At 40.8% G+C, this 22,086-nt stretch overlaps 1 protein-coding gene across 1 annotated transcript in view; it reads left to right on the top strand.

Moving 5' to 3' along the window:
• Window positions 1-21,793, top strand: part of LOC143280813 (uncharacterized) — a 31,133-nt gene extending 9,340 nt beyond the window's left edge. The window contains exons 3-4 of the mRNA XM_076585508.1: window positions 15,207-15,472; window positions 15,753-21,793. Coding sequence (XP_076441623.1) covers window positions 15,207-15,472; window positions 15,753-15,938 — 452 coding nt within the window. The 3' untranslated portion in view covers window positions 15,939-21,793. The remainder of the gene's footprint in view (window positions 1-15,206; window positions 15,473-15,752) is intronic.
• Window positions 21,794-22,086: the final 293 nt, after the last annotated feature.

Raw genomic sequence — 22,086 nt, 5'->3', positions numbered from 1 at the left:
TGTGCTGGTGGCGTGACGTAGTGCTAGCGTCAAAACAAATCAGATGACCCAATTTCTTTCGGGTCAAGGTTACAACGCCACTCCATATTGCCAGGGGAAGTTTGCTGCCCTCCTTCCCCCCTTTCCGTGTTGAAGCTGCTGAGGAAGGAGGAAGAAGGCAGAATGGTTAAGATACTCATCTGCCAATACAGAGTCTGTAAGAGTCTGGGTTCGAATCCAGCTTTCGCCCTTTCTCCCAAGTTTGACAGGAAGATCAGACTTGAGCGTCTAGTTATTCCGATGAGATGATAAACCGAGGCCCCGTGTGCAGCACGCACTCAGTTGCGCAGTGACTGGAAACTCGGAACCTATGGCAACGACAGTGATGTCCTCTGGCGAAATTCTGTAGCAGAAATCCACTCTGATAAGTACACAGATATAGGCATGCAGTCATGCAAGGTCTGACCAAGCGCGTTGGGTTATGCTGCTGGACAGGCATCTGCCTAGCAGATGTGATGTAGCGTGTTTGGCCGGTTACTGAGTCCGAACGCAGCAACTTGAACGATTGAAACTGAAAACTGAAACTGAAACTAAAGATGCTGAAACTGATGCTGTAAGAGATTCAGTTGGGTTTTTTTGTTTTTGTTGTTGTTGTTGTTTTTGTGATTCGTGTGGAAAGTTGTGTGTGTGTGTGTGTGTGTGTGTGATAAGTTTGATGTGCGTGCGCGCGCCAGCGTGTGTATATCAGTGATGCCAGTGTACACGCGCATGTGTGTGTGGAATTCAATATTAATTCCTATATCCTTTTCCTTCTGATTGACTGGCTTTACCAATCCCTACAATTTTAATCACCCTATGTATACATATTTTTTAAACACGGATAATTGTAGGAAATTCATAGTAATGCCCATTGATTAAGGATTTTTTGTTGTTGTTTGGTGGTGGTGGTTTTTTTTTTTTTTTTTACATCACTGAACAGTGCTTGTTATGGCGGTGGATCAGAGTGGGAAAGCATGCTATTTTTTGTTGACCTGGTAAATATAATTATGTCGTTATTGGCTGCCTTGGCGGTGAGCGCGGGGCAAAGCCTCAATTTTCAAACAGAATGATTTTTTTCCCCATGAAATGTCAGTAATAGTGTCAGCAATAGTGATTGGTCCTCAAGTTCAGTTGGCGTTCCCCCGCCAAACGCCTCTCCGTTTTTTCACAACTTGCTGGCTGCCCCCCTCCTTCACTGTCTCTCGACACTCACTCTCCTCGTCCTATCTTGTTTGATTTGTCGTCTGTTAGTCTTTTGAAACTGAACACCAGGTGGGCCACTTGTACCACTTTCATTGATACAGGTAACACTGAGGAAAAAAGACACGAAGGAACTCTCGTTTTCTCTCTCTCTCTCTCTCTAACTACACGTTCACGACAATGTTGAGTAATGTACAGGGAGTGCGGTCCCTCGTAACGAAAGGAAAGAAAGCTGTATATGACTGTGCCCGTGTCCTCCGAAATCTCAGTGAGATGACGAGGCAGTGCTTCTTCAAAATTTTTGATGCCCAGGCTCAGCCGATTTTATTATATGGGTCAGAAATGTGGGGTCTAGAGGAAATAGACCCAATTGAAAAGGTGCACACCCAGGCATGCAAAAGATTCTTAAATGTTTCAGCAAAGACACCAAACAAATGTGTATATGGAGAGCTGGGGAGATATCCGTTACACGTAAATTCATGCATGAGAGCAGTAAAGTACTGGTTAAAATTATTACATATGAATATTAGCAGACTGCCCAAACCAGCTTATCTAATGCAAGTTAATATGGAGGAAAACGGAAAATTGTGTTGGGCATTGAAACTCAGAGACATACTCCAGAAATGTGGTTTTGCTTTTGTTTGGCTGAACAAAGGTGTTGGGAATGAACGATCTTTCCTCTCGCTATTAAGAGATCGACTCGTTGCAAACTTTATTGACGACTGGACAACAGCAATTAACACCAGCGAGAGATTTTCGCTGTATTCAACTTTCAAGTCAAATTTTTTCCCCGAGCCTTACATAGATAATAGAATAAAACGTTTTAGAGATATGATCGCAAAACTCAGAATGGGTGTTCTTCCTCTCAACGCAAACGCTTTTCGATTTGTTCAAGACAATACACAAAGGGTTTTATGTAGTTTTTGCAAAGATCAAATAGAAAATGAAGTACATTTTATTTGTATTTGTCCATGCTACAAAGAATTACGGTATCATTATTTTGGATCAAACACAATTAATGAAGAGCAATTCAGTGATTTAATGCAATGCCCTGATGTAATATCAATGCATAATCTAGCCCATTTTGTATTTTACACTGAGAAAAAGCGTGACATATTGATGGAGCTAAGCAAATGATTATTTGCTGTCCCTGTTTTGGACGAATATCCATACAATCGGAGATTAGAAAAGAGAGATAAACCATTCGCGGCAGGCCCCTTCTTACTGTCTATAACAATGCTGAAGCCGTTTTGGGGCACACACGCAGTGCGGAAGGGTGGGGGGTAAATCAACCTCTTCTTCCCCACCTGAAGGAAACTGGTCGGTTCTGACGGTTCAGCTGCAGTAAAGCGAAAGTTAAGTTACGCCTGGAATTTCCCACGTGTAGTACGATTCGCTGTATACAATGAAAACCGATTCATTTTTGCTTTGGTTTTTAGCACGTTTGCATCTGCTTGAATATAGATAATATAAAAAGAAAATAAAGCAGCTCCCCCCACCACCAACTCCCCCCCCCCCTCCCCCAGCGCAATGTTGCACATGAGAGAGACAGTTATAAATTATTGAACTGCGTTTTCGTAACGCTACTTTTTCTTCACACTTTCTGGTTTACATCACCATTTCTTAAAAAAAAAAAAAAATCAAAACATAAAACACATATTCAGCTCTGTCTCTCTTCTAACATCTGTCTATACATACATACATGAATACATATATACATAATTTCATATAGATCTATCAGTATGTAAATCTAAATCTATCTATATGTACATAATCATATATATAATTCATATATATACGAACGCTTCATGTTGCCCGAGCAGACCGTTGTATTGTGCTCTATCTCTCTCTCTAAGTCTCTGTCTCTGTCTCTCGGGAGTTTTACATGGCTGTTAAAAGCATCTACGATTCTGTACTTGTATGTGTTCGTGACAAAGGTATTTATTCAGACTTTTTTCAGTGTCCAAGAGGGGTTAAACAAGGTTGTATGCCAAGCACACAGCTGTTTTCCTTTTTCATCGGTGAATTGGCAGTGGAGTTATCAAAGAAGGGGAGACATGGAATACAAATGATACCTGGCGCAACAGATTTGCTCTTAATGCTATTTGCTGATGATGTTGTTCTCTTGTCTGACACACCCATAGGGTTACAAAATCAATTAAATGCCCTTAAGCAAGAAACAGACAGACTACAACAAACAGTGAATCTCGATAAGACCAATATTATAGTTTTCCGCAATGGAGGTCATCTTTCGACTTGTGAAAAATGGTGCTGTGGTGATAGGGAAATAAAAGTAACCAATACATATAAATATTTAGGAATGTTATTCACAACAAAATTGAGTTTGACATCTGCGTGGGATGAAGCAAACAGAAAAGGGAAAAAAGGTGTAATCCAAATTATAAAATCACTCAGGAGACTGCGTTCGACTGACGCTTTCCTTTCGTTTGGGCGGGGCAAAGGCAGCTCATGAATAATGAATGCGTGTCGCGGCGCAGGCTGCCTGGCTTCAGCAATTTCTGCAAGTGGTTTATCTCTCTTTTCTAATCTCCGATACAATGCAGTGCAGGTGTGAGCCGCAGGCCACAACCCAATTCAAATGAAGGATGCATCGCACGCGCGGTGTGTGTGTGTGTGTGTGTGTGACTTATCCACATGTCAGCTAAGTAAATTGTAGGATTGTGTAGAGTCCAAGCAAAATTGTAATGAACTGGAACACTGTCTGTTATTGTTGACTATGTTATGACACTGATGACTTGTGAACATTAAACCATCTGGAATCTGGAATCTCTCTCTCTAACACACACACACACACACACACACACGGTTGCTTGGCCGGTATCAGTCGATTCGACCGCAGTCACGGCTAACAAAATATAATGCATCCGGCCATGCCGGCACGCTGCACCAAGTTACAGAAACTGGGACACACATATAAATATATGTATGTAAACAGAAGAAAAAACAACTGATCAACATTACCACGTACGTCCGCGTCTCTTCCAGCTGTGTCCTCAAGTTCTCTCGTGTTTTTTTATTTTATTTTATTATCTTTTTTTAATAGTAGGTACTGCCTGTTTTTCTCCTTTGCCCTGAGAAACGAGAGAGAGAGAGAGAGAGCGTGGGAAACAGTTGAACAGCCGAGATCCAAAAGCTATCGCTGCAGGTCTGGGTTCCTGTAACATTGCAAGCAGCTTACTTTTGTTGAACCGAATCGTTGAGAAAGTTAAGACAACATATTCGCCCTAGAATCACTGCTGTTATTGTTTACTGAACAAACAGTGATATTCTTTTCCCGACATCTGCTTTCTCAAAAAACATCACTGTCGCTGTGACTGGTCCCGAAACTTGGTTTGGTCGTGGGGGCGCTACACTGCTGACCTCATCACCAACATTCATTATTTCTGGCGGTCTTGGGATAGAACCTGAGCTTTGGCAAAACTACTCTGTGTCCCCTCAGTGATGTTATCTACCCACTTCTTTCGCTGTCTGCCTCGTCTCCTTTTCCCCTGCACTCTTCCCTGATTCTTGGAGAAACCGTCGGATCTTGATACGTGGCCATACCATCTCATTTCCCTTTTTTTCACTGTGACAGGAAGTCTTCAGACCGAACATCGTGCTGTCTTATGTTTTTTCTTAATTCATTTGTCATGTGGTCTTTGTAGGAGATGCTAAGTAGTCTCCTGAAGCATCTCATTTCCATTGGTTGGATCCTTCTCTGAAGCTCTGCTGAAAGAGTCCAGGAGTCGCATGCACACAAGAAAACAGAAGGAACCAGTGCATGTTGGAGCCTCATCTTTGTTCTGAGACTGACGGATGTTCTTGTCTGTCCATATGAGCTTCAGTCTTGCCAGTGCTGTTGCAGTCTGCTGAGCTCTTGTCAATATTTCGGTCTTAGACCCTTCTTCAGTGATGATGGCACCAAAGTACTTAAACTGCTTCACTGTTTCCAGCTGTTGACCAGACTGAAATTCAACCTAGACAGACTGAAAGATCCTTCCATCTGTTAATCCTTCAAAGCAACAATTGGCGGAAAGTTTGCACCACTACTAGCGCGTGATGATGATGATAAAGTGATGACCTCCAACTTCAACACAGTAATGACTGAAGCAGTCACAGAACTGCTTGGAAAACGCCACTGGAAAACTCTGCCCTGGGTCACAGAGGAGATCTTGGACTTATTGTGACGATCGATAAGACATGAAGTAGCCACACAACAAAACATCAGAATACGAGGTCAACTAAACGATCAGACAAGGCAATAAGAAAGCCAAGGAGGATTGGGTGGATCTAGTCTAAATAAGAGTGCAATGAAATAGAAGATTGCCTGAACAAGAACAACAGAAGAAAGTCATTCTAAGTTGCGAAAGATACGGCCAAGTAAAGGCAGTCTAGAGTTAGCACGATGCAAGACAAAGAAGGAAATACCCCACAGAAGAAAATGACATTGTGAAAGATAGACATATTATTGTAGAAAGCTTTACAACCATAGGACAAACGGAGACACCAGTACACTATATAAGAGTCGTCAACAAACGATGACTTTACAATACTGCGTGAAGAAGCGGTGGAAGCAGTAAGATCACTAAGGGAAGTCAGCGGGCATCGACAACATACCAGCTGAACTGATAAAACAATGAGAGGCAGTGACAGCTATTACCAGAATCTATAACAAAATGTTGCAGACTGGTTAATGTCCGACAACATGGACAGAATCTGATTATCACTACCCAAGAAAGATAACTTACAAAGAAGAAATTTAATCCTTTTGCCCCTTTGGGAGTGTGGATGATACAATAACAATGCATACTAATTGAATTACAACTTCAGTCCAACAGTTTTTTTTCCGAAACACGCAAAAACGCACACACACACGTACGCACACACACACGCGCGCTAAGAATAATAATGATTTTCAACAAAACAAATCAAACTTTAACATACTGACAAGCACGTTCTAGATGTAACTAAAGTTACACACCAATTCCAAGTTTTATGAATTTACTTAAATTAAGTTGTGTTTTCTTCCCAGCACGGAATAAATTGCATAAACTGAGCATTTACATATGTGCTTTATATTTATGTGGTATTAATTTATCAATTTACAATTCTGCCGGAATTACAGGACTATCAGCCTGATCAGCAAAGTGATGCTCAGAGTGATCCTGAACAGACTCAGGCCACAGGCAGAAGAAGGCATTGCATAAGAACAAGTTGGGTGGGAGAAGTACCAGAGAACAAATTTTCAACCTTCGTGTTCTGTGCGAGAAATATAGCCAACACCAACGAAACATTTATCACGTCATCATCGTCCAAAAGAACGCATTTGAGTGTGGCATGATGCACTGTGGGCAACAGTGAAGAAGTACAGCATGAGTCGAAAGCTGATCAACACGAAACAGCTGTATGCAAAAACCAGCAGTGCAGTCCTTGTTCAAGAAACTGTCGGCGACTAGTTCCGCTCGTCAGTTGGAGTCCCTCAACGTTGTCTCCTGATGCCCTGGAAGGACGCTCTGGCACTAGCAACACCGGAGGACGTTCCATCGTAAATCTCCCATTCGCTGATGATATTGTTGGGCTGGCAGGAAGTGATGGAGAACTAGCAAAACTGGTGAACCGTTTGGACGAAATATTAATAAGTTCGGAATGGAGAATAGCGCCGAGAAAATGAAACTCTTGACAAACAGCAAAGACCCAATCAAGACTCAAGAAACGTGCGCATATTCAAAGATGCTTGCAGTTCTGTCGAGATTCGCATCCACTTGGCCAGAATGGGAATGTCCTATATTTATGGCAAAGTTCAAGAACGATTTTGAATAAGTTAATTCCTGTTTCATTTTCGTGGTTCCGTGAGGAAAAACGGGGAATGGGAACGAGGAAGGAAACAATAACAAGAACAATAACTAGGTTTCATGAGCTTGTATAAATTCATGGTATGGAAGAAACTTCAGGACGCAGAACGACCGACGAGTAAAAGAGAGAGAAACAAGAGAGGCAAGGCCTTCAAGACTCACTTCTGATACATTTAAAAATCTAATCGTTAAAATGTGTTCTGTATTTGTTAGTATAAAGCTTCGGGTTAAAAAAAAGAAGAAAAAAAAAGTCCTGACGGCTGATTTGAACATCGCGTGTTTGGGTGAGAAGAAACTGTCTTACCCCCGGCAATACACTATCGTGGCTCCTCAAGTGACGTTCAAAAATTTAACATTTAAACATGCTTTTATAAAGGTCTCCTTCTCCAACTTTCCATCACATGTTATAGTGTATTGTCGATTGAATATAGGATTGAACAGGCAGGTCAACAACTTGAAACAAAATGGCGACTTTAGCGTTCGCGAGGAATACGAGCACGCACTTTGAATATGTATAAATATGTGTACGCAATTGATTTGCCCATGACCTTCAGGGTTCAGCCAATAGATCTATAAGTCCACTGGTAGTATTGATTTGAGTATTTTCCGAAAAAGACCACTTGGGCGAATGAACATAGTGAAAGCCCTGTACACTGAGAGTAAAACTCACAAGCTTTTTATGTATTGAGTATAATTTCAGAATGTAATGTTTAAGATGAGAAAGATCAGTTTAAAGCAAATTAAACCCCCTAGCATTAATTGCAGATTAATTTCCCTTTTTTACTATCTGCAGCAAAGACATGCACCAGAAATATAACTTCCATGCTTAGCGAAAGAAGTTCCTGTTTGAACAAAAAATGATAAAAATGACTGCTCTTGTGTGAGAATATCAGGTCAAAGTGCCAAGTTTAGAGAATAAAAAACATATATATATATATATATAACAGTAAATTCAGTTTGCATATAATTTGGCTTTTTTTCTTCTTTTTTGTGTGCCCATCCCAGAGGTGCGATATTGTTTTAAACAAGATGACTGGGAAGTACTGAATTTTTCATATTTTTATGCCAAATTTGGTGTCAACTGACAAAGCATTTGCAGAGAAAATGGCAGTGTTAAAGTTTACCACGGACACACAGACACACACACACACACTGAAACACACACACACACACACATACACACAGAGAACCGAACACCGGGTTAAAACATACTCACTTTGTTTACACAAGTGAGTCAAAAAGGGAGGAGGGGAATGAAAACAGGGGCGAGCCTTGGCAAGGCTATGGAATTTAGTTGTATGTCAGCTGTAGCTGAAATAAATGGAGAGTAAAATTTTCTCATATGATGGACACACACAGAATCATCGCAGATATATACCCAATGGCGTCGACAATTCACAATAGAGCTTCTTCAGCACTGCCTTTTCCTTACATGAATCATTGATGATGTGGGTACTAAACGGAACAAATTTATCTGCGTTTCGCTATCTGTTTATAGTAATAGTGATATATGAAGGGGAAAAAGACAAAAAATAACGTGCCGTGAGAATAATCTCTGAAGGCTGTGAATGGAGAGCAGCGACAAAGATCACAGCAGTGATATTTATGTGGTAAGTGTGAACTAAAAGATCGTATCAGACTGTTGCTAGATCCGCCAGTAAAGATTTCTATAGGTCTAATGTTTGACAAGTTTACTGCAACGTGATTCAAAATTTAATTATAAAGTTTTAGTTCATTTCTACACAGATAGTGTACGAGAAATCCATTGTTTTTTTTGTGGATGGTCTGTTCGGTTGGAACAGGCGATGTGTAGGTACAGGTAGAACAGTGTTTGAGAGTGGGAACAAGTAAGAAATCAACAACAAAACTAAAAGAAACAGAACCATACCATGTCTCTGACGATAGGCATCCACGGATACCAGAAATGTAGTCAGTTGTGTGCAACCCCCATCCTTCCCAACTCTTTCCCATTCTGTCTCTCCCCGGGTATGATCACGAAATGCACACCTCTTGCTTCACACGTGCCATCCAACTCGATCGGACATGATGTCAGCGATGATGTGTCCGCTTTCCGTGGGACGCAAAAGGAGGACCCAGCCACATAGGAAAGGCAGCAGCTGAATTGGCCACAGGAAACACGAACAATGTAAACAGGCTATTCGAATTATGTGTCTGATTTCTGTGGTGTCAGTCATTGACACGTCTGGGGGGGAAAAAGACATCATCATCGCACTGGGACAGGTCAGAAGACTGGTCGTTATTTAAATGTATATTCATTTTCTAGTACGAGCAGTTCATTCTAACCGGCATCTTCAATCAGCGTTCTTGAACACGCGGTCAAGTATCATTTAATCGGGTGGACTTGAACCTTTCCCTCATATTCATATTATAAACAGTCAAAACGGTCATACACGTAAAAGCCCACTCGTGTACATACGAGTGAACGTGAGAGTTGCAGCCCACGAATGCAGAAGAAGATATAATATAAAAAAACAAAAAACAAAACAACAACAACAACAACAACAACAAAAAAAAAAAAACAGTCACTGTCTCTCGCGCGAGAGCTTCGCTGACGACACTCAACTCTTATCAGTTGGTTTCTATATGGCACATATGCAAAACTGCATAACAGACTTGAAGTTTTGGATGACCTTCAACAAACTACAGCTAAAATGATGAAAAGACTTAACTGTTGCTTGCTTGCCCCAAGAAATTCATGAACCACCCGTCTCCGCCTCATTCTCTTCTGGTTAAACAACACTGTCATTCCTGTCTCCCAATCAGTGACCACAGTCTGTCATTTTAGCAACACATTTTAACCATTTGCAAATCAGCTTATCTTAAGTTGCAAAGAATTAGTTCTATTCGCCATTGTCTGTCTATGGAAGCAACCCAAAACGTTAGTCTGTGCATTTGTTTTGTCTATGATTCATCACTGCAACTCTGTTCTTGCCTGCTTTCCAAAAACTTCACTAGATGAACTTCAAAGAGTTCAGACTTTTTATTTTCAGATCCTCCAAATTTGAACATGTTACTCCTTTCTTCCACTCTCTTCACTGGCTACCAGTTTCAAAAAGGAATTGAATACAAGCCTTATACGCTGACGCTTTCTGCCCTCTCAGGCTCTGGTCCTCGCTACCTCTCTGATCTCCTTTAAGTATACATTCCAACTCGTCACCTTCGTTCTGCTTCTGTTACCAGGCTTTTAAAAACCCCTGTAAGCCCACAATTTCTCAGAGAGAAATCACGGGGTTGCGAGAAATCGTGGTTGTTCCCCTTCCACGTTTTCTCTCAATTGCGAGAAATCTCACGATGTGTGAGAAATCGTGGGAAGTCCTCCTTATTTTAATAAAGAATATTTCCTTTGTCATCGGAGTTGGGTTCTTGTCTTTTCCCATTGCAAATCCAAGGGAAAAATCGGAGAGGAAAAGAAAAGAAAAAGAGGGTGACAATGACGATAATGATGATGACAGTGGCCTTCTTGAAGACATGAACAGTAATGACACTGAAGCACATCTATTTATTATATTTCACATAAGATGGATCTTCCTCAAATTCAACATTGGAGTCAATAGCAAACAACAAAATAAAGGCAATGTAGATAACTCAAACAGAAATATAAATTATGATATATTATACTATAATATATAATATGATATAACATATTTTGTAACATTGGTAATATGATATAGTAGAACATAATATGATATAATGTAATATATAATATAATGTAACAGACTATAATATGATATAACATAGTATAATATCATAAGGCTTGAACCATGTAATATGATATGATATGACTTGAACCATGATATGATACGGTATAACATGATATAATATGATGTAACATAATATAATTTATATATGATGTAACATAATATGATATAATATTGTGTTATACTGTGCCAGCATTGTCACCCCCCACCACCGACACTATCCCCCTTCCCTCCCCATCCCTTCGCTCTCCCCACCCCCCCCACCCCCCCTCTTATCTCCCTTCCCGCTCCGTCCAAAGTTCAGTCTTTGAGGTCGCGCCGACACCGCGCCACCCCCCTCCTTCCACCCCCCCTCCTCACCGAACTCCCTACTCGGCCGCCTTTGGTCAGCGACACCGCGTCACAGGTCCCAGCTGTTGAAACACGTGCGGTTATGTGATGTCTGCCACAATCCCCGTGCTGAATTGGATGTCGGCGTGTTCAAAACATGCCAGTGTCGGCATGTCGGAACATCCCAGATAAGGCGGTCTGTCTTTCAAGTCGTACCCCGATTAAATAAGCAGTGAATCTGTCAGTCATTCCCATAGTGTCACTAAGACAAGCAAAGATTGGTTACTTCAGTTCAACTAGTTGGGGGAGTGAGTGTTCTAGCTTGCATTAGTATGCACAGTATGTTGTGGGAAGGGATAAAACCAGTCAGCACAGTCAGTTCTTAGCTGTCTCCCAGAAGAACTGAACACTGACACTGGCTGACTGACGGACTGGTAATGTGAAGTGCAAGGAAATCCCTGTTGGGCTGTGTGCTGCTTGTAGGTGCTACTTTAGGCGTAGGGTTAACTTTTTACTGTCTGCTGCTTGTAGGAGGTGAAATGTGTGCTGCTTATGCTATGTAAGGTATGCTAAGTAGGGTGAACTGCTTAGTGTGTGTGCTGATTTACGTATGTTTATTGTAAAGTAAAAGTAAACACTCTATAAAAACCACTCCATGTGGCCTTGCTATTGGTATGAGGAGACAGTGAGTGAGTGAGTGCAAGTGAGTATGTGCATCAAATAAGTCAATCCTATATCTCCCTGTCTGCTCCCCTCTCTCTTGGAATTGAACTACACTTTCGAACAACAGCAGTTTTTACAATGATAAGACTTGAACCGAAACTTTCCCAAGGGATGTTGGAAATAACATCAAAATGATTCAACTCTCTACATAAATGTAATAGAAAAAAAAGTTCACATTGCTTTATCCTCATGTAAGGAGCGTGAAAACTGGACCAAACAGTTTTGATGTGATCAGAGAGAGGCTGTCGCGTCATCCAGGGGCTGTAGCTGGAGAATCAGCCTGGCCTCACTGATGAAGTCAACTTCACTGCCGCTTTCCTCACCGGATAGCATCGGGAGTTTGGGTAGGAAGTCGGTTGAAGCCATCTTGATGTGGGCGACGTTTCTTTTCGTGGACTTGTGTACCTGCTGCACTGTCTTCTCTCTTTTCCTATGTTAAACTATCCCTATGTGACTGTTAATGCAACCTCTTTGTCCCTGTATGATCCTAGTTCACAGCGCCAAGTATCTGATAGTGTAAGTTTGGCTAGTGGTCATGCTTGAACATCTTGCCTTTGTCAATATACGAGGTATTCTGGCAGTGAGAAAAAAAAAGAAGAAAAAAAGGAGAAGAATAGCAGTAAAGTTTAGCATTGAGATAAGATGTATTTGTGTTCATCTCTATTACTTGTGTGGGCAGTGGTAAGTCAAATGAATCTACCCGTTCTGTCAAGTTTAACACACACATGCACACACGCACGCACACACGCATGCACACAGAGATATGTACAAGCACGCACACATATGTAGCTGTGTTACGAACCAAGTGGTTTATTGTAAAGATGGAACGGTACAAAAGAACTAACTAATGATTGACTGAATTAAAGGATAGACAAGAATCCCCACACACAGGCCAGGCACATATAGAGGCCTGTCACAAAAGGGTTTTTCTATTGTTTTATTTGCAATAGTTATAAGGAGATATAAGAGAAATGAGAAGAAGACGAAAACAGTACCTGAACAGACACAATCAAATGTCATTAGCACAACATGTTGGCACAAGTGAATAATAAAGCACATGTATACATATTACATGGAAAGACTATCGCTCGGTTTGGGATAAGCAACAACATAAGATGAGATAATGCATATGTGTGAAGACCAAACACTGACATCAAATGACATTTCTAATACATTTAAATAGTATAGACAAAGTGGTTAAAGCTAAGCTGATTTAGTGAAAGTACACTGACGGTATAGATTCGGTAAAGCTTATACTGTGTCAAAGTGACTCGAATGAATCAGTTATTATGTAGCACTACACTGGAGTAAACCGTATAGGAAAGAGCATAACTAAATTACAATTAACAGACTGGTACATATCAGGTGGTTTTAACCAATAACTGATATTAATCCAACAATACCTTGTAATCACCACAACAGAATACTACACACATCTTACAGTACTGATCACACTGTAGCAGTACAACTGATATCAGCATATAAAATGATACATGAATAGTAAACAAGATAAAATCAGTGGTTTTGATATTATACCAGATAGTAAGTGAAGAAACATCATGGCTAACCATTAAGTGGTGAATGAACTTACACAAGTTATCCGTTGCATCAAAGCCAAATATCAACATTGCTTAGCTTGTGCTCAACATTTAAATCTCCTCCCCTAAAGTGGGATAAGTAACCTAACCTTCATCAGTGACAGCATATGAGAAGGAACGCGTCATATGCACCCTACTAGAACATTCTCGAACAACTTAGTGTCCAGAGACGTCATTGACTGTGACGTTAAGAAGAATCAAATGGACTAATGCTATGAGCATATGACGACATGGTGTTTTTCTAGATCAATCATAGCCCAGCTGTGACTATATGTCAAAGCAATAACTGAACAAAGCAGTATCAACATACTCATATGAACATAGTACTGTGTTGAAGAATACTATATACAAATCAACACATTCTGCACACTAGTACTTACAGTGATATTTAGCGAGATGTCAGCCTCTAGGACAACTCACTCACACACACACACACACACACACATTGCTTGCAACACAGCAAGAGAGAGAGAGAGAGCGGCTCTGGCCAGATGACTGACCAGGTAGAAAAGTGACCACTGATCACCCACTCTGTCTCTTTATGCAAGTTAAATGGACTGCAAAGACAATCGCGTGTGTTGCGAAGCAGATCGGCTCAAAACCTCCTAAATTTGCTTAGCAGTGTGTTAGTGACAAGGTGTTCAGTGATATATTTCTAAATGATTCCTGAACCGATTTAAGTCGGATAGGTCGCAAAAGAAAGAGCTCAACACCTACTTTCTAATGAGTATAAAATGAAGTGTTGATTATTTAAGATGAATTTATAATCTTGATTTAAGTCACCTGAACAGGGTCAGTTTTAACGAGCTCATCGCGGAAAATTACAAACTGCACTAAATCGGTTTAACGTAGGCAACCAGAAATGGAATAGATTTAAAGATGGAATTGCAACGATTCTGCCAGTATATGATACTTATAGTTTACTGATCCGACGAAAGAGATATTAATTTAATACGGTGGAGCAGAAACACAGATTCCAGCTCAGCCAATCACGTACAGCGACGCTGGTTATTGAGTGGTGTGTGGCGAGTCAGTTGAAATGTGTCGACTGATGAACGATTAAACTGAACACAAGCATGCTTATAACTGATTAAAGTGTGTGTGTAAGCCCAACAAATAGAATATTGCAGTGAACGATACAGAGACTTGATTTTATAGATGTTTAGAGAATAGGTTTAGAATGGGCTTTGCATCAAACCGGAAATGGCGTCACACATTTTGCGCGAGTCATTGAAGAGTGGCTGTTAGTTGCGAAAACGGAGTCTGCTTTTGCTGGTGTGGTAAGCAGTCAGTGAAGCCAGCCTTGCGCTTTGCTACACATATGCGCACAAACGGACGCACGCACACCCACTCACTCACTCGCAAACACACACACACACACACACACACACACACACACACACATTCTTTTATCACCACTCTCTTGATATTGTTGCCTCTGCTGGCTGAAACGTGAATGTAACGTGGACCACTCACTGATCTGAAGGGTGCATCAACTTAAAATGTGATTGTGTTAAACACCTTCAGTCGCAGACTGTTACAGCATATAACGATTATATAACTCTACACGTTGTCTTTTCTTCTTCATAATCATACTGAAGGAGAATGGCATTTCTGAGGGACTTTAGTCAAGACACGCAATCTACACGGCAATGGATTTATATGGTGGTGCGAAGAGTATCAAGTTAAGACGAGACAAGACTTCCTTACAAACACCAACGCACTTAACATATCTATAGAATTCTTCTGTATACCTGTGTCGACAGGCAGCGCTGTCCGACGACTCCGCTACTACTCGGAAGGGGAGGAGTCAGTGGGGGTATCCACCCTGATCCGAGGACCCCTGCCTGACCTGGTGCCGGTGACCCAGGGTCACAGGGAGCGCTCGCTGTCAGCTCCAGACTTGGAGAGTCTGCAGAGACAACGCATGGCGGCGCGTGAAGTGGGACGGGAGCTACGCCGTATCTCGGACGAGTTCGTGCGCAACCACGAGGCTTTGCGAGATCATCACCAGTACCACCATGGCACTGTGGTGGGTGGGATTTCTCAGATTTTTTTTTCGTTTGGCTTGGTTTTTTTTATAATCATTTTATATTCTTTAAATCGTTGCTTTTGTCTTTTGTTTGTGTTTTTATGTTATATATTTTTTTCTTGTCTCTGATGATGAACCTGTGTCTGTTTATGTTAATTATACATTAAAACAACAACAACAAAAGTCAGTGAGCCTGTCATACCTCTCGCACTTCCTCTTTCCTCTCTCATCATTATTATGCTGATTTGATCTGACTCTGATGTTACTGTTGTTTTTACAGGCGGCTCTGCACGCGGAACTGAACGGGGTGGCGGCGTTCTTCCTGACCGGCGTACGGCGTTTTCTGTACCGGGGCTTCGCTGGTTACTTCCGTCACGTGTTTCACTGGACACGACAGGCAATGGCAGCCTCCCGGAATCAGGAGACTCGGCCTCGCCGTGGCAGCTTTGTGGATCATCACAGGTGATGATCTTTCCCCTCTTCCCCATTCCCCCATGCATAGCTCAATATTGTGGAGATATGGACCGAAGATCCCAACTTCTGAACTGTGTTCGGATAATGTGGCTAAACTGAACTCTCTCTTACCCTGCCAGTGGAAGGACGCGGGGCTTGTTTCTGACAAAGGCTGCAGAGCTGTTGGAGAGAGTGGAAAGCGCTGTCTGCCTATCTATGCGCCCACAGGTATGCAGTAGCCCTGTGGTAACTAATCATGATGAAACGACTTGCTTTGATTTGATGCACTCTGACTCATAATGACTACTTTGACATGGGACCATGTAACAACCTGTTCTTCTATTCCCACCGGTTCGAGATTGGAGATATGGGAAGACAAGAACGCTTCAACATAGTATCTGTGGCCTATGGCTTTTTCCATTGGAAGATTATTGTATCAGAACGGGAGCCTTTCAGGCACCACGACAAAAGTTTGCTGTTCTGTACGCTTTGCAGTCACAAACACTTTTCAGTTTGGAGGGGTAATCATGCTGATAAAACGCATTTTTGGGACAGGAGCTTGGGAGATTTTGTACAGCGCATAGAGTGATGTTCTGTTTGTACTCGGGTACAGGTGTACTTTAAACCAATTAATCAGTGTAGTCGTTTGTCTTTAAAGGTGATCAGTTAAAAATAAAAAGATACATTGTTTTTAAGGGCTCTCGTGAACATAACGGTTAACATTTTCTTCACGTGAGACATTTTGCGTCACAGTTGAAATGATGAACAGCAACAATGGACGACTTTGACATGAAGAGGGAGATTTGTTCCCTTTCAAGTCAAATGAATCGGGGACCAGATAAGAAAACAATAACATTCAAACCTAATCATGTATAATTTGGCCAAAACGGGTACCGAGTTATGATGGTACAGATTACTAGTGTTTTGCCTGTTGAATCAGTTGGCTCATTGAATATCAGTTTGGTGCAGACATTCGAAAGATTTCGGAATGGTGCTCATCTTTTCATACGATTGGTAAGCATCTGTCGCCTCTAAGGCATCTATTCAGATGTCATGCATTGCAGATATATCTTTGAGAATGACTTAGTCACTGTTGCACGTTTGACACAAAAAAATTCCAACTGCATCATGAATTTGATAACTGATAGGTAAACTTTAAATTTTGCCACGAGGAACTTGATAATTTCTTTGTTATGGGAAAAATTAAAGAAGTTACATTTCACGGATCAGAGGTGTATCACAGTGAAAAACCTGTTGTCAAAGCTTGCTCCGTTTCAGTCATAGCCGTACTTGTGCATAGTCTGTCTTTCTGCTTGTGTGTAAAGTGTTGCTCACGAACGCGCATGCTTACATGCATGTTGTGTGATATGTGTGCGTGAGAGGGAGAGAGAGAGAGAGAGAGAGAGAATCCTTGTTCTAGAAATGGAACGGGAGTGACACGTTCTTTGACATGACAAAGAAAGCGTCTTTCGTTACAGAAATAAATTGTTGAGGATTATGCAGTTACTTTTGAAAAAAACCATACAAAACAAACAAATACGCTTTCTTGGGGGCATCAGGATAGTATTGGACATGCTTTCAATTTATTGTTTTCCCAAATTCCGATGGCTGAGGATGGTTGATGTTCCTTCCTTTCCCCCTGGTTCACGGTGTCTTTGCCCGGGCTCTGCCCACGTGTCTACGTGTCTGTTGTCGCCTTCTGTTGTTTTGCTTTGCCCGTCGTGTGCTTTGTTTGCCGCCACAGCCTGGCCGCCGTGTTGGATGCTATGCAACTGAATCTGGAGGTCGAACTACATCTCGGTGCAACTGCTTCAGACCTATCCTGCCTCCTGCCAGAAGTCACTCTCTCTGCTTCATTCCGCCCTTTCTTCTTCCCCCCCCCCCCCCCACCCCCCCTTCTATCTTTCTTTTTACCCTTGTGTGCGTGTGCGTGCCAAAATCAAACTACAAAGTCAAATTTTTAAGATGCTAGATTGAACAAACAGCCCAGTTTCTATTTTTTTTAATCAATCCATCTTGTTTTATACGTGTGCGCGTGGGATGTTACAGTGTTCGTGTGTGTGTCTGAAAAGTACAGACATAATACATAAAAATAGTTTCTCCTTCAGACTGGGGAATATGTTTGAAAATACACATTTGATCATTGAAAAACAAACAAACAAACACACACAAAAAAAACCCGAAATTCCGTGTTGCCACCTTTTAGGCTTCACATCTTTTCCACACACTTCTTGATCCTTTCTGTGAATTGGAGAACAGTGGATTCAGTGTAATTAAGGCAACAACAACCCGTACTGAACGACCGCATTTCTTTCTTGCCTCCCTCCACCATCCTCTCCCCTGCCTCCATCAAGTCACTTGTGGTGTTTATGGCAGAAGTCTGTAGTAATGTTTTGTGTATGTTCCAACTGACAATCTTTGTCACGCTCTTTATGTGAATATCATTAATACCATCTGTACTGTGAGTGTGTGTACATACGTCCAATAATTGATTATTTCGACTGGTTACAGCCTCGTCTGCCATCATATCTTTTGAATTCTAATGTTTGCACAAATCCTGCATCTGTTTAACAAGATTGCTGAGTTATTCATGCAGCACCTGACCTTTGCAGTCCCTTTTGATTTATCAACATGTAATGTGAAGATGGTGTTCGCATATTTTCTTTCCTCATTCATTTAGAAATACCGATTCTCATAACTGCAATGGATGAGGTCAACTTGCCTTCTTCCCAAACCTTTAGTCTTTTTGTTTCATGTTACGTCTTTCATTTTTTTGCACTCTGATAAACACATGACAGGTTTTATGCAATATTGCTGTTGCTTGTTGCGTCATTGCTCGTGCATGCTACTAATCATGCAAATGCTTTCAATCACCTTGTCATGAATGTCACTGTACAAATTACCATAACCAGCACTGTAAAGAGGAAGTGAAATACCTCTGGCAGCTATTCCGACACAGAAGTATGCAATTTATCCTATTGTGTCATGGGATTAGAAAGCTTAATTTCCTGGGGGTGGGTGGTGGGGTGGTGGTGAAAGCTTGTGGGTTGATCGGGGGACATCTTAATATGCACCTCGCAAGACGGGATCACATTCACTGCTCAATATGTTTCACAAGACGTCCCCACATTGCACATATTGAATGTTTGTGTGCAAATATAACCAATACCCGTGGCAGTCCATATTATGTTTTGCATACTTTCGAAAAACAAGAATTGAATCCTACTGTATTCATGAATGCAATTTTCGAATCTTGTTTTCAGGGAAAGTTAGGATATGATAGGAAACTAATCGTAATAATTGAAAGTGTTTTTTTTTTTGTGCGGAATAAAACATTTGTTTGTTTACCACATAAAAGACTAGCCAACTGGAATATGGAATCTACCAGGTTAAAGACTAGTCGAAGTTCCAGAATGTTTGTTCTCTCGGATTGTGATGTTTACTTCTGATCTTTTATTGCTCCTGTATGAAATTGTGTCGGGACACCATTTGTGTCGAGTTTTCTGAGTTGTTTATTTCTTGAAGGTACCGTAGACTTGCCTTCAGTGGCCTGTTCATTGTCTCTGGAAAGCAGAAATGCGGACTATAAGTGTTAGTGATTTGAGTTGAAGGCTTTATTCTCGTTTTGTTGATATATTGACGCCGGGATCTTTCTGCGACCAGTTGTTATGTATGCATGAAAGGCTGCAGGATTCTGCCTCTTACTGGTTATGTAATCCATACTCTTTGTTGATGCCTGTTGCACTGTTTTCTCTTTTTGTTTATGATTTCTTAAACTTTTTTAAATGATTTTTTTTTATCTATTTAATTTAAAAAAAAAATTATCTGTCAATCTAAATGGGTAGGTCGATGCGCGGAAGTAAGATTGACAACACAACATTCGCCATTGTCTTTTGCTTTGTGGAACAGTTAGAAGATAGCAAGGGGAACATAATCAGTCATTATTAGCCTCTTTTGTAGAGCGCTTGCAGAATGGATTCACATTTTTGGATTTGCGTAGATTCGTTTTCGTTTTCTTCTCCCTTAACTCCGTGTAGGATCATTGAGGCGACGCACATAACTGCTCACCAGATTCCCCTAGCTCTGTAAGTGTGTGTCAGAGCCTGGGAGATTCGTTGTGGGATGAACTAAATGTCGACTTTCATGCTTTTGTGTGCGAGGACAATGCTCTTTATCCGTTGGATTCTTTGTTTGTTTTTGTTTGTTTGTTTTTGTTGTTTGTTTTTTCCCCTTTGTAAGGTTTATTTTCATTCAAACCTGCATTTGGTGTTTTGACTGCTCTTTCGCTCGCCATAGCCAGATTTTACTATCATTTGTATCCACTTCCTTTTGTCTGCAGTGAAAAAGGAAAGTCTGAAATATTTTGTACTGGTTGTACTCTCAAGCGTTTCGAAAAGGACATGTCAGAGAAGGACGAAAGGTAAGATTACTGAACATGGACCATGTAGACGGGTTCTAGATCTTTGCGCAGACATGAACTCATGTACCAAACTGTTCATTTCATTCGTGTGGGTGTCATGTCAGAAAGTATTTGTTGTTAAGTAATGAGAACATTCTGAGACAATCAGTCACAGAATGGGAATTTCCATTCTCAATTTCGATTCAGTTCTTTTGATTCCTGGAAATGTCGGTGTCTTCTGCTGTTTCTTGAAACACACATTTCTGAGAGAGAGATAGAAAAAACCCCCAGTAAACTGAACCCCAATATGCTGTATTAGTCATTACCACGTTCATGTTAATTTTCAGGGCTTTTTTTGTTTTGTTTTTGTTTGTTGTTTTTTTTCGTGTGTGTGTGTGTGACGATTTATTTCCTGGGTGCCAAAGTGTTATGTTGGACTACGCTGTCAGTCATCATTCGGGAGTTGTTTATCTTTGCTTGGTATTGCTGGCAGCTGGTTTCAAGGTTTGCTTATTCATGGAGAGACTTGCTGATTTATGTGCTTGGTGCACGATATAACTGTATTGGCTAAGCCCCTACCCGAACAACTGTTGTTCTCTGTCATCTTCATTTACTTTACAGTTTCAGAGACTTGTCCCGAGAGTGTTTTGTACACACATATTTCGAGGTAGTGGTAAAGGGAAAATTCAAGTAATAACGGTGTACACAAGCACAAAGTGCTCTACTTTCTGAATCAGGCTGTGGAGAAAGAAGTGGAGGAGATATTTGAGGTGGGGTGGGACGGGTTTATAAGGAAAGCATAATGCTGAAATGAAAGGAGATAATCAGCGCTCATGGTGACAGAGTAATCTCTCTAAACTCTCAATTGAAATCAGTTTATTGCTGTCAGACTTAAATTGTGTTTGGGTATGTATGTTTGTTTATTGAATGTTGCGGATATTCATTGCCCAGTCTTACAAGCAATTTCAGATTCAGTTAATTTTTTTTTCGGGCAGTCTGTTCAGGTTTTCAGTTCAAAACGTACAGAAAGAAATTCGAAAATGAAATACACAAAAATTCAGCGTTTGTACTTGAGAAACATCTTTTTCTCGCACCTATGTTGATATTTTACAATGTTGAATTCTATTTGTTGTTTTGATTTTATCAGTGGTGGAGATGACGATGGTGTTCACGAGAATGACTGTTAGCCTACTTTTGGTGTAGACTCTCCTTGGCACTGATCCAATACTTTTGAAGATTTCAGTTCGTGGTTTTCAGCATTCATTTGATTTGATTGTGTGACCCATTAGTTGGTTGATTGGCGGTTTTGTTTGCTTTGATTACAATAATGAAATTAGATTTGCTTTGCCAAAAAACAAAACAAAAGTATTCTTTGTTTTTGTTTACATCTTTCTTTTTATTATTCAATATTTTACTGCAGATGTTTCAGGATTGTGAAATTTTATAAGGTAATAAAAAAAAAAAAACTTTTGAAAATAAAGATATGAATAAAATTTCGCGTTCTTGTGCTGTGTGTGTTGTGGTGTGTGTGTGTGTGTGTGTGTGTGTGTGTGTGGTAAAGAGCTCACAAAGTGTTCAGTGAAAATGCTCTGTCATTCTCAGTCTCCGTCTTTCTCTCTCTCTCTAGCCGTTTCCTCTCTCTCTCACACACACACACACACACACACACACACACACACACAAGGCAAACAATCAATACAACTCACTGGATATTGGCACAAGCTAAAGTACAGCACAGGTCAATATTTTGTAATGAATATAT

This window comes from Babylonia areolata, chromosome 4, assembly GCF_041734735.1.
Source record: "Babylonia areolata isolate BAREFJ2019XMU chromosome 4, ASM4173473v1, whole genome shotgun sequence".
Lineage (NCBI taxonomy): Eukaryota > Metazoa > Mollusca > Gastropoda > Neogastropoda > Buccinidae > Babylonia > Babylonia areolata.
The sequence above is the reverse complement of the archived record's forward strand: the minus strand, read 5'-3'. Positions and strand labels throughout refer to the sequence as shown.